At 52.8% G+C, this 16,113-nt stretch overlaps 1 protein-coding gene across 4 annotated transcripts; it reads left to right on the forward strand.

The window, feature by feature from the left end:
* Nucleotides 1-3,402: 3,402 nt before the first annotated feature.
* Nucleotides 3,403-14,527, forward strand: SEC16B (SEC16 homolog B, endoplasmic reticulum export factor). 4 transcript variants are annotated; one of them, XM_052666439.1, is made up of 26 exons: nt 3,486-3,547; nt 3,916-4,162; nt 4,359-4,465; nt 4,664-4,769; nt 4,882-4,972; nt 5,127-5,253; nt 5,458-5,609; nt 6,034-6,095; nt 7,165-7,300; nt 7,810-8,034; nt 8,329-8,426; nt 9,005-9,086; nt 9,174-9,291; nt 9,432-9,543; nt 9,758-9,863; nt 10,109-10,249; nt 11,708-11,821; nt 11,997-12,066; nt 12,747-12,935; nt 13,175-13,233; nt 13,347-13,466; nt 13,658-13,756; nt 13,926-14,004; nt 14,084-14,127; nt 14,229-14,285; nt 14,386-14,527. In XM_052666439.1, the coding sequence occupies exons 2-26, from the start codon at nt 3,942-3,944 to the stop codon at nt 14,449-14,451; spliced, it is 2,781 nt and encodes a 926-aa protein (XP_052522399.1). In that variant the 5' UTR covers nt 3,486-3,547; nt 3,916-3,941; the 3' UTR covers nt 14,452-14,527. The 4 variants fall into 4 exon arrangements, with proteins under 4 accessions (XP_052522403.1, XP_052522399.1, XP_052522400.1 ...); XM_052666440.1 differs by having other exon boundaries at nt 13,350-13,466; XM_052666441.1 differs by lacking the exon at nt 4,359-4,465 and having other exon boundaries at nt 3,509-3,547.
* Nucleotides 14,528-16,113: the final 1,586 nt, after the last annotated feature.

The following is a 16,113-nucleotide window of genomic DNA, read 5'->3' on the forward strand; positions in this document are numbered from 1 at the left end:
TTTTAAATAGGGCTACCCAAACCAACACCTGTCCTGAGGGTTATGGCCTTGTGGGGGCTGTCTTTTGGGCCGGTGTATGTTTTTTTGTGCTGGATTCTCATCTGCTCCATCCCTTTGTGCTGCTCAGTGTTTTGAATCTAATATTACGTGTGCTGGTGCCCCTCTGGCTCCTCAGTCTGCCCAGAAATGCGCCAGTCTGGAATATTTCTTCTCCAAGCAAACAGTGATGCAGTGGCACAGGCTGCCCATAAGAGGTGGTGGGGTCACCATCCCTGGAGATGTTACAGAACAAATGGAGATGTGGCACTGAGGGATGTGGTCAGTGAGCATGGTGGGGGTGGGCTGATGGTTGGACTTGATGATCCTAGAGATCTTTTTGAGTCTTAATTATTCTATTATTTCAACCCTTGATGCTAGAGCAGTGAAATAGCTGTGCAGGTGCACTGAGGTGAAGCGAAGGGTCCTCTGGTCTCTGCTAATCAGGCATTTTTAAGAACCTCACTAGAGGAGGTTGCCAGCCGGATATCTGCCTTCACACAGCTTGTTCCCTCTCAATTCTGCAGCTTCTTGCCTCAGAGGGTAACTACAATTTAGTTTTATTTGCCAAAATTTGACATGACTTGAGACTGTGATTTACTGGCCTTGAGGAATATGGTATATGTAACCGTGGAGGGTGTAAGTGGCTTTTCATGGCCCAGGAGTTGTAAATTGAGATGAAAAAAAATGAGGGAAACATTACTGTCCAACTTTACAAGGTAGCACTAACAACAGGACACACTGAAGCCATCTGTAACTGTCATGGGTCTTTATGGTCCCTGATTGTGTGCAGTAAAGCTCCTGAATGAGCCCTGTGGTCTCTAACGCAGAGGTAACCAATGCTGAGTGCCGGAGGAGACACCAGATGGCAATCTCTTCACGAGCTTACTTGGTTGTCTCAGGGCTGAGGAATTGCAAGCTTTCCTTAGGCTTGCTGGGGGCCTAGGGAAGGGTCGCTGCTACAGCAATGCTTGCTGGGGGCAGTGGGAGCATTTCCTCTGCATTTTCATAGAATCATTTGAGCTGGAAGGGACCCATAAAGGCCATCTGCTCCAACCCCCTGCCCTAAGCGGGAACACCCACAGCTCCATCAGTGCTCAGAGCCCATCCATCCTGACCCTGTATGCAGGGATGGGGCATTACCACCTCTCTGGGCAGCCTGGGCCTCACTGCCCTTATTGTTACAAAACTCCTTCCTTCTACCCAGTCTAAATCTCCTCTCCTTTAGTTTGAACCCATTTCCCTTCCCATCACTGCAGACCCTCCTAAGTTGTTTGTCCCCTCTTTCTTATAGCCCTCCTGCTTGCCTTGTGACAATTTCCAGGCTTCTTGGTTCTCTGTGACCATTTTCAGCTGTTCTGTGTTGCAATGTGGCAGCGTGACCCGGGCAGTGTGACAGCACTGGGTTGTTTCTGTTTGTTTTTATCAGCAGACAGCCAAATTTGTGATGTGTAGTGATCACTGCAAGGCAGTTAGCAAGTGAGATAAACAGCAATTTTATGGCTGGGAAAACTGGCAGGAGGGGGCTGCAGGGAAAGGTGAGATGGCAGTGGCTCCGAGCACCTGATGGAGCTGTAGGTGTCCCTGTTCAGTGCAGGGGAGTTGGATCAGATGACATCTAAGGGTCCCATCCAAGTCAAATAATTCTATGATTCTACGACTGAACTCCCTACTCAGTCCCTGTTATCCTTTGGGCATCTCCCAGAGAGATGTGCAGCAGCGTGGCCTTCATTTGGGCTGGGAAATACTGGCAGCAAAGATATAGCATTCACAGCCAGGAGCCAGGAGCAAAGCTTCCTATTGATGCCATTTAAAATAACGATCTCATCTCAAAACTGATTAGAAACAACATAAACCACCTAAAAATATGGCCAGGGACTGCAGCTACCTGAGTTTCTTCTTGGGGTGCAAGGATGTAAGCTGATACATCCTCTGCAATCAGGTTTGGTGCCCAAGGTTCAGGCTGGTTGTGAGCAATGCTATGCATGCCCCAGGGCATGGAGAAAAATGTTTTCCATCTAATTGTGACATGGTGACAATAGCAGGGAAGCCTTTTAAAGAAAAAATAAATAGGGTTTTTTTTATATATAGCAAGTACTGTCCATGCTGTGTACTGTCTGCTTTGCAATATATGCTTGATGGCGTTCACAAGTCTGAGTGTTTCCTGGAAATCTTCCTAAAATAGAAATGCATTGGCTAGAGGAGGTGCAAAATGCTGCCCCTCTCTTTCCACCCTCTCTCTCCTTTTATCTCTGCTTTTCTACCCTCACTTCTCATATCCCAGCTCCTTTCCCTGGCTCTCCTCTTCTAACGTGTTTTCCTGCTTTCTTTTTCTCTTAAATTGATTGACCTGTGTGTTTTAAGCTGGCTTGGCTCACAGCTGTTTGTTGGTCATGCTCTTGCATCTCCTTCTCACACAGTGCTTCCCACATACCACACCTGAGTGTGACTGCTGCTTTCCTGGAGGTCGAGCATCTTCCCTGCAACCCAGAACACAAAGCATTGCTGGCAGCAGCTTGAGAAACCACTGATGAGCTGAGCATCTCCATGCAGCTGTGAAACCAGTAGGAGAGACTTAATCCCATCTTGCATCTTGCTGGTGCAAGGATTGTGCTTCCCTGCTTGGTGTTCCTCTGGGGCTGGCAGCATGGCTGAGATGCTATTTTTCAGTTGAAACCTTAAATTCTGTGGAGAGTGAGTGCTTATTTCTTGGGGTCTCTGGGGAAAATTTCTTGCTGTCCCAGGGGGGTAGGAATGTCATTTTCTGAAATCTCTATCATGTGCAGTTTAAATGGGGTTTTCCTGGTGGTGTGGCTGGGATTGCTGTGCATTCTGCTCTTCCTCCAAGGCCATTTTGCTTTCAATTCCTCCAAGGCCATTTTATTCTGATGCAATTGCATCCAACAAAAGGCTGGATTTTGTGTTGAGGGACATGGTTTAGTAGGAGCTATTGGGAATAGGTGAACGGTTGGACTGGGTGATCTTTTAGGTCTTTTCCAACCTTGGTGATTCTATGATTCTATGAATTTACCTTTGTCCCCTCCATTTTCACTGTTCTGGGGGGGATCATGAGGAAGAAGTTGCAGTTGCCTATAGGGTAAAGGTGTTGCTGCAGAGTAAGGAATTAAGGCATCGCTGGGGTGAGCCTGCAGCCTGCCCACCCTGTGTCCCATGCTCAGCCCAATAGAGCAGATGATATTTTCTTGAGTTAACTGAACAGCTTCAATGGGCTTTATTTGTTATTTCTTCAGACAAATGGGAGCAGTGTTAGGATGGGAAGAAGAAGTGTGGATTGTGTCTTAGAAAAAAAACCCAACAGCCCAAAAGGGGAAAAACATCTTTGGCTTATTTTTCTTATTTTTTTTTTTATCTCGGAGGCTCATGTCAGGCTCTATCTCAGGTGGAAGAGCCTTGACTGGTCCCCGGGCTGGGCTGGGAGCTGCTGCCCTTTGTCCTCTGCAGTGGCAGTGGACTTTGGCAGTGGCGCCGGGGAGAGGAAGTGGGGCAGCAGGTGTGTGTGCGGCTGGTGGGGGTGGTGGGGACCCCGTCCTATAGGGGATCCAGGGGACCTGCACCGGGGTGGGAGGACTTGCTGGGTCCATCGAGACCCAGAATGGCCCCTGAGTGCATTAAAATCTGAGTGCGAGGGGGTGATGTGCAGTTCAGTGATGGCTTGTTGCATCCTGGTGTTTTAGGAAAGCTTCAGGTGGAACCAAAAGGGAAAATGCATGTTTTACCCCTGCTTCCGCTGTAGGCGTTTTGGGAACAAAGGGCGGCACCAGGGTTGGGAGGTGGGAGGAAGGTGGCAATGGGCTTCAGAGGAGGTTTTGGGGTGAGTGGAGAGCTGAAACCTGCAGGGATGGGTCTCGCTGCCTGCAGGCCATCGGAGCTCTTGGATCTGCTGCATGGAGCCCTGGGCCCCATCGCGGCCACCTCCAATGCGGCACAGCCGAGCTGCTGGGAGTGAGCAGGCAGAAGGCCGCCATGGGACCCCACTGCCCTGGAGGCCCATCCTCCCTGGCCCTCTGCCTCGTCCTGGCTCCTGGGACCCTGGCAGGGACCTGCACCGGCCGGCGTCCCGGGCTGAGAGCTATGAGAGCGGCCATGCCTTCCGGGCCTACTCCAGGTGGGAGCCAAGGGCTGCTAACACAGAGCCCCCTGCCTCAGGAATGAGTGTTCTGTGAGCTCCAGAGCTCGGTGGGGAGGCTGCTTTGGTCTCCATCACCTCCTGCCCTGGAGATCCCATCTGTGGATCTGTCCCTGGTGTAGTCCAGGCTCTGGTGGGATGTCCTCTCTCAGCTCCATGTGTTACGCTGTTTCAGGCAAGGATATGAAGACCCCTACTGGCAATACCCAGCAGCTGCCTACAGGGACAACTATACCTACCAAAGCCGCCAGTGGCAGCCCACAGCCTGGCAGGGTGACAGAGGTACCTCTGGGTCCAGGGATGGACCACCTGTGGTGATGCTCTCCCCAGGATGGGGGATGTTCTCCAGGGCTTCTCTCAGGGCATCCTGATCTGCATGGCTAAAAATCAGCATCAACCCAGGGTACAGGCTAAGTGTGGGGATGCTGATAGAGCTGTGGTCTGTGCCTGACTCATTGCTTTGCTTTTCTAACTCTCCAGATGTGACACGGGTTAAGCCTCACAGCAAGAGTACTGCTTATAGGGACCAGCACTACTACAAGGGCTACCACCCCAACCTGGCTGCCAGCCCCTCAGGGCAGGATAGGTAAGGAGGTACCTGGGCTGCGCTTCCAACTGATCCCATCACCTGCTGCAAAACCAGTGGGTTTGGTGCCAGTCTCCTCATGTCCAGCTTCCACATCATCTCCTTTCCACAGGTCCCAGACCTATGATGCATATAAGGAGGGCTTCAGGCATTCATGGGCTGGGGTCAGCAATCTGGGGGAGGCCACTGGCCAGCCTCAAGAGGTAATCCCAAAGCAAGCAGGGATGGAGGAAGGCTTGGGGCTCTCACAGGGATTTTGGGAGCCATTTCTGTACCCCCTCCAGCTGGGAGATAGTGAGGAAAGGTAAGTGAGTTTTAAGGATTTATTCTCTTTTTCCTTGCCATGCCACGGGCCAGCCCAGCCTGCTCCAGAAGTACCGTGAGTCAGGACTCAGCTCTAGTGGCTATGAGCTCAGCCAATACATCCATGATGGAGCTGAACCGGACACTGCGTTTTTGGGGAGCTGGAGCCCTGTGCAAAGAGGTGAGGGCAGGTGGGGGTCTTGGTGAAGCTCTGGCAAGGGGGGAGCAAGTAAATAAATAGCAGATCTCCCAGCATCAGCTGTCTCATAGCTTGAACCTTGGCTGGAGGAGGTCCAGCCAAGGGCTGCTGTGGGGTGTATGCATGGTTTGGTGGCTTTGCCATGGTGGGTGCAAGGAGCTGTCATCTATGTGTCTTCTGCTTTAGGAGGGTCCTTGGAGTCAGCTGTGGTGGCACCCCTCAAGTACCCGCAGCCACACGTGCCAGTCTGCTTGGGAGCTGGAGGGCAACTGGTGCTGGTGTGTCCCCACCGTCCCACTGAAGGGCAGCTCCCCCTGGTTGAGCTGCACAGCCTAGAGGTAAACCCTGGTTCCTCAGAGAGCCTGTAGTTCCCTCCCTACAGCTGCTTCTTCCACCCCAGTAGGGTCAAATACCATTCCTTGCCTAAGTGGGGCCCTCAGCCACCTTCCTGTCCCCACTGCCATCTTGCCTCCAGCCCTATGATCTCTTAGGCCTCATTCTGCCAGCCACATCCATTCCCTGAGCCCACCACAGCCTCCCTTCCTTGCCTTGCAGATGCCATCTCAACAGTCTGGTCCTTAGCACTGGATTCTATGTAATGGTTTAGGGTCTGTGCTGTGGGGGGTTAACCTTAGGATGGCATGGAGATTGAATTCACCAACACAGTTAAACCCTTGGCCAAGACACTAAACTTTCATCTAGTCCAGTGGGTGCTAGCCTCATTGCTGGGGTCCAGCTGCTGAATTTGCTCTTGATTTTCAGGTAATCCTTCAAGGCACGAAAGATCAGGAGGAGCTTCAGGCCTTCCCAGGGCCCCTGGCCAGGTATGGACACGGTGGGTTGCAGACCGGTGTCCTGTGCTGGCACAGCTGGCATCTCTCCTTCTGCAGGAGATGAGCCTGAGGCAGGCATCGCTGCCTCTGTGGCTTTGGGAGGTGATGTGTATAAGGGCCATGTCTGGGTTCAGATAGAGAACCCATCCCATCTCTGTGGTTTTGATTAGTTTGTGTTGTGGGAATTGGCTTTTTTTGGATATCCAAAGGGTGTGGGTTTTGTGTGGTTTCTATCTCTGACCTTATTTTGTGTTCATGCCCTGGCAAATTGATGGGACATTTCCTTGGCCCTCTAAAATCGTGAGATGTGCTGTGGTTTAGGCTTCGCTAAGTTTTTGCCCTCTGAGGCTGCTGAGCATCTTTGTGCAGAGTGAGCCCAGGGATCAATCGTAGCATGTTGAATCAGGCTGGCTCTCTGTCATCTTCATTACATCAGAGTGCAGAAGGAAAGCCATTTACTGAGCAAAAGGACTGGGGAGACCTGGAGATCCCTCTCCTGCCTGATATTCCTGTGTCTCTCAGCCTCTTTTGCTGTCCAATTGTCAGTTTTTTTTTTTTATTGTAAGATGGAATAGTGCTGCTTGGTTTGCACATTGCTTGAAGTTTTCTGCCTTTCTTTCAGACCTAGAGGGTTTATATGGTCACAAGTGTCTTTTTCCCTGTGCCATTCCAATTAATCAAGTAAAAGATACTGCCTGTGTGTGTACCTCTCACAGCCTTGGATGTTTGTGGCTGTAATGGCACTGCACTTAAGCAAAATGGAGGTTCTCTGCAGGTTAATTGATGAGCAAGTTAGTAGGAGGAAAGAGGGTGTGAGATGGTCTCAGAATCTCTGAAACCTACAAAGTCCTCATAATGACCAATTTTCTTAAGTATCTTTGAGCTTAGTGTGGCTGATGCAGTGTGTAGTCATTGACTACTTAGGATCTTCTCTCTTCTGTCTTTTACTTCTTTGAGTCTTTGTCATCCTTGTCAGTGAACTCAGAGATGCTTTGGCTCTTAATTTGTCCTAGATTGCTCTCCCTTAGGTTCCTTTGGATGCCTTTCTTTGCTGCCGTAGGGAAGATCTGCACAAGGTAGATGTGATGACATTTTGCCAGCAAAAGATAGCCTCAAGCTGTGATCTCTCAACACAGAGAGGCAGAGATTCAGCTCTTCTCTGGAAATTCCTGGTCCTCCTCTGCCGACAGAATGGGGTAGGTGCCCCCAAGAGGGGCTGACCCTTTTGATCTTTGTGCTGAGGCATGTTAATATGCTCCTCACATCTTTCTTGATCCAGCTGCTGTTTGGTGGGGTGCTGTACCTTGAAGTCATCCCATTCCCAAAGTACCATCAATCACTTTGGTTCTGCCTGGGTATTTGGAGCAAACCTCTGCTCCTGGATTGCTTTTCGTCCTTGTGAAGTGCCAACATCGCAATGCAACAACAGCTCTGAGAGAGACTTGTGCTGTCTTTATTGAGGAGACAGCACTTGTACTTACAAGCAGACTAATCCCTTAATCCAATGAATTCTACCCAATCTAATCTATGGCTGCTCCTTGGGAGCAGGTGAACAAGATCATCAGAACAAGTTGAGCTGGCTACTTTGCCCCCTAGAAATGCATGCTAGTGGCCAAGGCTGGTCTTGCTGGGAGCAGTGTGAGGGCTGGAAGTGCCACAAGGAGGCAGCCTCCATCGGCTTTTCTCCTCCCCTTCCTTTTCACAGTCCACTGTGGGCTCGGACGTGGCGGAGCTGCTGATGCAGGACCGCAGTCAACAGGAGAGATACAAGAGGCAGGAGCCGGCGTTGGGCCCCGTCAGCCTGGTGGATGAGGAGTGGCGGCAACTGGGGACGCTGGACCTCATCACAGGAGAAATCCCTCCTGTGGTGGAGACACAGGCACAGATAGTGGAGAAGTTCACCAAGCTCCTCTACTATGGCAGAAAGAAAGTAAGCATGGTTTGGCAAATAGTGCTGATTATTTTTTTGTGTTGGCTCCATTGGCATCCTTAAAGGTAAGGGTGGTCTAGAAGTGCCTTGTGGTTGTGGCATCCTTCAAGTTGCATTTGTACAACATTTATCACTGTGGAAGGTAGAAAGCTAAAGAGGCCTTAGTGAATATACTTTGTGACTGTATATAATACTGCATAAATCCAACGGGATTTGGGGCTCTTCTCCAAAATGAGGAGCAGGGCAAGGAGTTGAAGTGTGTGCAGACCCCTTAGCCCTCTGCCTTGACTGCAGGATGCACTGGTTTGGGCCATGAGAAACCAGCTGTGGGGCCATGCTCTCTTCCTGTCCAGCAAGATGGACCCTCGGACCTACAGTTGGGTGCTTACTGGGTAAGCTGGGGAGGTTAAAGCACTGTGCTCTGTGACTTTGCTGAGCACAGATGACCTTGGGTGCTCTTAGCACCTACCGAAAGAGCCCTGGTTTCACCTGGACATTTTTAGAGGAGTCAGAGGGGACGAAGAGCATTGTTGAGTTCTTCAGGCTTCCTGATGGATGGGAAGAATTAAACTAGGGGTTGGGAGGCAGAAGGAAAGCTGTTTCTCAGAGTCATGGGATGGTTCTGTTGAGTCCTTGGTTTTGCCCTTAGCTGCAGGTTGGCAAAGGGTGGGTGGTGAGAGCCGTCTTTACCAGGATCCAATTCAGTCTGAGTCATTCATTCCACTCATACGAGTGTTTTCTGGCAGAATTAACGTACTTAGTCTGGATTGAATTGATCCCTTCAGGGAGAGTTAAGCAAAAATTTTCTCCTGCGTAACTCAAATCCATTTAAGGAGGTTTTATCCAGCATTGTCCTTGAGACTCTGCTGGAGGCAGCACAGATCCCCAGCCTGATGGGGCCTGCTCTCCTTTTTGCCTTCCTTTCCCCAGCAAGTACAGCTCCCTAGGATGCGCTTTCCTACCTCCACAGGTTCACCAGCACGTTGGCCACCAACGACCCTCTGCAGACCTTCTTCCAGCTCATGTCAGGAAGGATCCCGCAGGCAGCGCAGGTCTGTGAGCAGCAGGCTGGCCCCCTTGCCCACCTCACCCACCTCATGACAACCACCCTGCCTCACCTTCGCTTCCCTCTCCTCCAGAGCTGCGGGGATGCCAGGTGGGGAGACTGGAGGCCCCACCTGGCTGTGCTACTGTCCAACAAGGTGGGAGACCTGGAGCTGAACCACCGGGCCATCGTCACCATGGGAGACACCTTGGGTGAGCTGAGGCTACTTGAGAAAGAGAATGGAGTGGTTGGGTTGGAATTCGCCCATGAGTTTGGAGGCCTTCACAGCAACGCTGAGCACATGTTGCTGTTCTAGCCTCAGGGCTAAGTTCTGTGTCTTTCTCCCACCCAGCTGGCAAGGGAGCAGTGGAGGCAGCTCACTTCTGCTACCTGATGGCAGATATTCCATTTGGTTACTTTGGGGTGAAGGCAGATCGCATGGCTCTGCTGGGCAGCAGCCACCGGTGAGTCAGCCCAGCCCTGCAAGGCTACATCTCCAACTCTTCTCCATTCCTGTGATCTCTTCTGCAAAATAACAAAAACAAAACAAAACTTTAGGTGTTTTACTGCCCATAATGGCAGCTGTGCTCTTCCAGCTGTGGTCTGCCACTGTAGCATAGCTTGGGCATGCAAAGCCTTGCTACTGTGCCCTAAACATCTCTCTCCTCTGCTCTGCAGCCAGGCATTCACCCATTTTGCCACCACTGAGGCCATTCAGCGCATGGAAATCTTTGAGTACTGCCAGCAGCTGCGGCACCCCACATCCTTCCTACTCCCATTCCAGGTATAGGGTTCAAGCAAGAACAGCTGCTGCTCGAAATGAACTGAAGGCGCCCCAAAAGCATCCTCTGCCCTGATAGAGCTGAGACGGAGGTTGCTCTCCAAAGTTTGGCTCCTTGTTGGGTTTGGGGGACACTAGCAGGACTGTGTTGGCCAAGGGGCTGCTCCAAGGCAGGGAACTGGGTTTGGGGCTCTGTGTTGAGTAGGAACATCTCCTTGCTCCCATCTCATGGCCACTGTTCTCCCTAGGTGTACAAGCTCCTCTATGCCTCCCGCCTAGCTGACCATGGGATGCCAGCCCAAGCGCTGCTCTACTGTGAGCAGATCGCTACTGTGCTCCTCCAGCAGGACCCAACCAGCCACCCCGTCCTGGCCCAGCAACTGACCAAGGTGAGTTTTGTGCCTCTGTCATATGGATCCTGCGTGGGGATGTTGCTGGGGGCCTGCTGGTTTGGGGATTTCACGCGGGTGCCTATACTTATCAGTGTGTTTTGTGCCATAAAGGGTAGGAGCTGTTTGGAGACAAAGGACTTTGGGGTTTGGATATCCCCAAGTCACCTCCCCCAGGTGCTTGTTGTCCCCATGTTTGTGCATCCAAATGTCCCAGGCTGCATGCCTCCCCCCATGACAACACCTTTGTGTGGGCAGCTGGATGCTGCTGTGCTGCAGGAGCTGCCCCCAGCCCCAAAACTTGGTGCTGCACACTGCAGCCCCCCTGCTGCATCACAGAAACCTATTTACTGCCTAACAGCCTCTCAGATCTGCCGTTCTGCTGGGGATAATGCTCCTCCTGGGAGAAAACACTTTCATCTGAAAAACCAGTGCATTCATACACACTCTTGTCTTTGATGTTTTAGACTGTGTTACAAATTATGATACACATTAGTGTTTGATTAAGACTTCCCCTCTTTTGAAGCCGGGGACGATATACAACCAGGTGCTGGTTCATTAATATTGGATCAAAGTGCACATTAGCTTTTGGATTAAACATTCCCCCCGTTTAGGAGTAATCATGCTTATAATTTCCTCTTTCCTGCCATTGATTTGGGATGAGTGCATGTTTGCACAAAGCTGGGACACACAGGGGTCCGGCTGTGCTGGGCAGCTCTGGCCGGTCCCTGTCCCCAGCATGTGTCTCATCTGGCTGTCACCAGTGAATCATAGCATCGTTTGAGCTGAAAGGGTCCCTTAAAGGCCGTCTGGTCCAACCCCCTGCACTGAACAGGGACACCCACAGCTCCATCAGTGCTCAGAGCCCCATCCAGCCTGACCTTGGCTGTCTGCAGTGGTAGGGCACCACCTCCTCTCTGGGCAACCCATGCCAGTGCTCCACCAGGGTGTGGATACAGACCAGTCTCTTGCTGGAGAAGTGAAATGTGCAGCAGTACTGCAGTGAGGGACACGGGGGAGACAGCGGAGCGTGGAAAAAATACAGAGCACAGCATGACAGCAGGATGCTGTGGTGGGGGAAGAGGGGGGAAAAGAAAGAAGGTGATGTTATCATGTTGTTCTGGGCTGTGAAAGCACAAATGGCATGTGTGAGACAAGGAGGTGATAATCCCCCATGCTTGAGGGTCTCAGCTGGGGCACTGTGCCCTGTTTGGGATGCGCAGCACAGGGACAGTGCCAGACTGGTGCAGAAGAGAAGAGCTCAGTGATAAGAGGTGAAGGGAAAAACGACCGCAGGGTTGTTTTCTGCAAGTCAGATAAGGTGGAGAGGAAAAGGGTGCAGGGGGCTGTGATAAAGGTCTGTGGGAAACGCGTGCGGGAGGCTGGTTTTAGGTAGCAAGGATCGAGAGGCTTAATTTGCAGTGAGATCAGGAACAGCTCTGTGTCCCTGCACCACAGCTGGCTGAGCGACTGAAGCTCTGTGACCCACTGCTACTGGAGATGCCTGAGCAGGACCTGGCGCTGGAGCCTGAGTGGCTGCTGCAGCTCCGCACCCACTGCCAACACTGCGAGGTGAGGAGCAGCTTTGGGCGTGCTTTGCCTTCTGCTTTCCCCTCCTGCCCTGGGGTAGAAAGTGGTGGTGGTGGTGGTGGTGGTGGTGGTGTGCTTCTTGTGCTGCAGTGTCCTTTGCTCTTTGCCCCATGCCACGTTTTTCTGTCCCCTTTCTTTGCTCTCTGGCTACCTGCAGGTACAGGATGACCTCACTCCAGAGGTGGCACCAACCCAGCCAGAGCCCTGGGATACTGCAGCCACCCCAGGTAAGGAAACAAAGCCCAGAGGGCCCCTGCCTAGCAGCTAATTCCTTGAGCTCCAGGTTACCCCATGGGTGTTGTGTGCCCATCCACAGAGCCCCATAGAGAGGCTATAGCCGCCTCCATCCATGCAGTGCTTATGCGCACCTGGCTGCCTGGTTGAGTCTGGTTTTCTGGAGATGCCAGCACTGATGGGTGGAGAACTGATGCAGATAGGATAAAAATGACAAATCTCTCTGAGCCGTTTCTTCCGATCAGCTTTCCTCACTGCTGCCAAATTCTCTTTTGAGGAGCTCTGCCTGGCAGTAAAAAGGATCATCAATCCTGATTGCCTCCTGCTGCTATCGGGGTTGAGGCTACGATCATCCCTGTCTGGGAAAAAAAAAAAAAAAAAAAAAAAAAAAAAAAAACATTGCAGGTGGTTTGGGATGGCTCCTTCAAGCCATGGTCTCAGCAGTGCACCTGCTTTCCTTGCACCTGGGGCCTCCCTGCATTGGGTCAGGGTCCTGCCTGGTGGTACCTTTGGCAGTGGGACAGAAGATGCAGTACAGTACATTCCATGTTGTCCCTGGGGTCCCTGTTCACCCTGGCAGCTCATGCTGATGTGTAATGGAGAAGGAAAAACCCTCTGCACCAGCTCTGATGGACTTGCAAATGGTGCCGTGAGCTTCAGGTGTCTTTTCTAGGCAGAGAGATGGACCATGAACAGCCTCAGAGCGATGGCCCCCAGCATGAGCAGTGGTATCAGCCTCCTGTGCCTGATCCCCACCAGGATGTGTCCATCCAGCCCCAGGAGGTTGCAGTGTTGGGCATGGGGCTGACTTCCCAGGAAGAACTTTGCCCTGAGCCCTCTCTGCAGGCAGTGCCAACGGCAGGTAAGTGCCCAAGTGCATCTCCCCATGCTGTAGCAGTCATGAGTGGTGTCTCTTGGGAAGCGTGGTGAATGCTACTGCTGCCACACCAGCACCTTGCTTCCCTGGATCATGCTTCACCCAGATTCAAGGTCACAATCACCTTGTCCAAAGCAGTAAAGGACTAAAACCACCTCTGGTGGAAATGGGGCAGGAGTGAACTGGGCTCAGCCCTGGCCGTGCCTTCTCCATCTCTCATCTAGGCGATGCTGAGGAGCCCCAGGATGCCCATAGGGTGCAGCAGCCGGTGCTGGCAGAGCTGGTGAGTTGGGGCAGTCACTCCATGGTGCTTGGGGTTGGGATGTGGGATTTGCATGGTAGGTCATGCTTGTTGATCCACAAGTGCCATGTTCTAGCCTTCGTCTCCAATGCCAGCAGGAATTAAGCACAAGGGCTCGCTCGGCCTCAGAGAGCTCCACGGCATCCCTGGAGGAAGGCAGCCAGACAACCTCAGACAGCACTGCTGAGGAGCTGGAGGGGGCATCAGAGGACAAGGTGAGTGGGTTGCAGGCAGATGACATGTGGCTGTCTCTTGCCTGGCCGCCCTCTCCCAGCCATACCTTGGGCAGGATGGCATTGACAGCCACATGGGGACATCTGTCTGTGTGGGTGTTGATGATTTGAGGGGAGCTGTGGTCTCACCTCACCCTCTCACTGCTTTGACCACGGAAACCTGTCCTTGCCAGAGCTCTGGATTCCGATGGTTTGGCTGGTTTCGGTCCAAGCCCCAGAAGGAAACTTCTCCCAAAGCCACGACCTCAGGCTCCCCCATGCCAGGACTGCAGGTAGGGGGGACACCCAGGGTGCAGCATGGGGACGGTGGCACATTACTCCCTTCATCCCTCCTCTCCATCCTTTTGCCCTGGAAGTGAATCCTTTACTGATAATAACTGTAAATAAATAGAGTGCCTTTGCTGTGCGAGGAATGCTCTAACCAGGTCAATACATTTTCAGGATCGGAGGTCCCCATCCCCACCCGGTGCTGTCCCTTCTGCTCAGCCCTCAGCATCCCCATCTCCTTACAGAAACCCCGGTAAGTGCTCCTATTGGGAAGCTTCTCCTTTCTTTTTGGAGCGGAATGACAGGAGGGTGAAATATCTTTGTTGCTGCAGTGTCGATCGACATGAAGGGCCAGTGGGATGCAGACGGCCATGAGGTGAGGAGAGCTGTGGCTGTGCCCGTGCTGGGGATGCTCTGCTTGGGGTGGCTGCGGAGCTGCAGTCGCCTCTAAGGTTCTTCTCCCTTCACCCATTGCAGCCCAGCTCCCAGCAGCCAGGGATGGTTCCGCTTTTCAACCCTGAGCAGGTTTCCCAGGTGAGGTGGGCAGCGCCGTGCCTCGGGGCTGCCCATTACATTGGAGAAGGGGTGGTGATTGGTGTATAAGCACTTCTGAACCACTCTCTGTGCTTCCCAGCTTGCTGCTGCCTGGCCCACCCAACCCAGACTGCTCTCGCAGCGCCGCTACCCCAACCCACTGTGAGTGGGGGTCGGTGTGTGTGTGTGTGTGTAATGCTCAGAGAAAACAACAGCACTTTGTGGAATGCTTTCATCCAAAATGGTGTTTGCCTTTTTTTTTTTTTTTTTAAACGGTGGAGAGGGGGAGGAGGCACAGGTTGGGCTGGGTGGTAGTGAAAAGCAGCGAAATGTGATAGGACAAGGGGAAATGGTTTCCAAGTGGAAGAGGGGGGAATTAGGCTGGATAGATTGGAGACAGGCCATAAGGTCAGCAAGGCACAGGCTGCCCCGAGAGGGGGTGGTGCTCCGTCCCCGCAGACGTGGAGCTCCGGCTGGATGGGCTGTGAGCGCTGGCGGATCTCCGGCTGTCCCTGCTCAGTGCAGGGGGTGGGACAGCTCTCACGGTCCCACCTCAAGCACGAAAAAGTTGTCCGGCGGAGAGTAGTCTGAATTAGGTTGTGCGGCACTGCCCCACCTCACCCATTGGACTCAGTACGCCGGCCGTGAGTCTGTCTCAAAGCACCGCGGGGCCACGAGCATCCGCCCCGGCTCAGATCAAATCCGCAGCCGCTAGGGCTTCTCCTGCCCAGGCCGGCCCGCGCGGCGCCCCCCCTTGCTGGTGGCTCACCCACCCACGCGGGCGGGGCTCTGCTGGAGCCGCGTCAGGCCCTTCCCTCAGACCTTCCCCGAGGCGGGGAGTGCGGGTGACGGGCACCCAGTGCGTGGCCTCGACGGTGAGCTTCCTCCGGACGCTGTCGTGCTTTCCAACGGAATATATATAGAGCTCTAACTCTCGAAAGCTTTCCGGCTGTGGCGAGTTACCCGGCATGCTCTGCGGAATATGGTAATGAAGGTGGCCCCGCCCCTTCTGCTAGGAGCGACTATTTACGGAGCGGTTAGAAGGGTGCTCCGCGTTAGAATGGGGCCCCGGGCAGCCTGAGCTGGGGGGTGGGGGTATCAGAGGGGGGAAAGGGAGGGAATATGAATGGGTCGGAGCTGCTGGAAGCTCACCCCCAGCTTGCAGCAGCGCGTGGAAGCTCCAGGATGGGTAACTGGCTAACAGAGCTCATTGCTAATTAGGGAGGGTGTGTACTTTCTTCCCCTGTCACACAGAATCAGGCTGCTTGTGGGGCAGCCTGTGGGCATTACTTGGATCTGGAGCCAACCGTGCCCCGAACAGCGATGTATTTAGGAGTTAGATACCTGATGAGATGCTTTGAGGCACTGCACAAGGGGATACCACTGCACTCAGCTTGTTCTTCCAGCATCCTCCTCCCAGCTGCACTCAGTGCGTGTGTCCCACTGGGCTCAGCAGGGCCGTGATTTTTTGGAGCTGTTATTTATTAGATGAAGTGCTGGGTGATGACCTTGTCTCTGTTCCTTCAGCTCCCGGTGCCACCCGCCATGCAGCTGGTTGTCTGGGGTCACTTACTGATCTGCTGTATGAAGCAAGCTTTCATTGCTTGCTCGAGTGTCCCTAGGACATGAATATTAACAAAGCTCAGGTATCCCGTGGTGCTGGCTGTCACTGTGGGCCACCGAGGGCTCGTTTGGAGCTGCTTTGCTCTGCAGGGAACTCTGTGATGGAGCTGTAATCAAGTGTTCGTGACCTCTGCTCCAAAGCACCGTTCAGGACTTTGGAGCATGGGGATGTTTGTGATGCTGCTGGTTGATCAGGTGATACACG

This window comes from Tympanuchus pallidicinctus, unplaced genomic scaffold (genome assembly GCF_026119805.1).
Source record: "Tympanuchus pallidicinctus isolate F22 unplaced genomic scaffold, pur_lepc_1.0 scaffold7, whole genome shotgun sequence".
In the NCBI taxonomy this organism is placed as follows: domain Eukaryota; kingdom Metazoa; phylum Chordata; class Aves; order Galliformes; family Phasianidae; genus Tympanuchus; species Tympanuchus pallidicinctus.

Excerpts from the sequence above, each read along its gene's own strand:
- SEC16B (XM_052666439.1), top strand. The coding sequence starts at position 3,942 with ATGGAGCCCTGGGCCCCATCGCGGCCACCTCCAATGCGGCACAGCCGA. Across the intron at positions 9,544-9,757 it reads CTGCTGGGCAGCAGCCACCG|CCAGGCATTCACCCATTTTG; the intron begins GTGAGTCAGCCC and ends TCTGCTCTGCAG. Across the intron at positions 13,757-13,925 it reads CCCCCATGCCAGGACTGCAG|GATCGGAGGTCCCCATCCCC; the intron begins GTAGGGGGGACA and ends ATACATTTTCAG.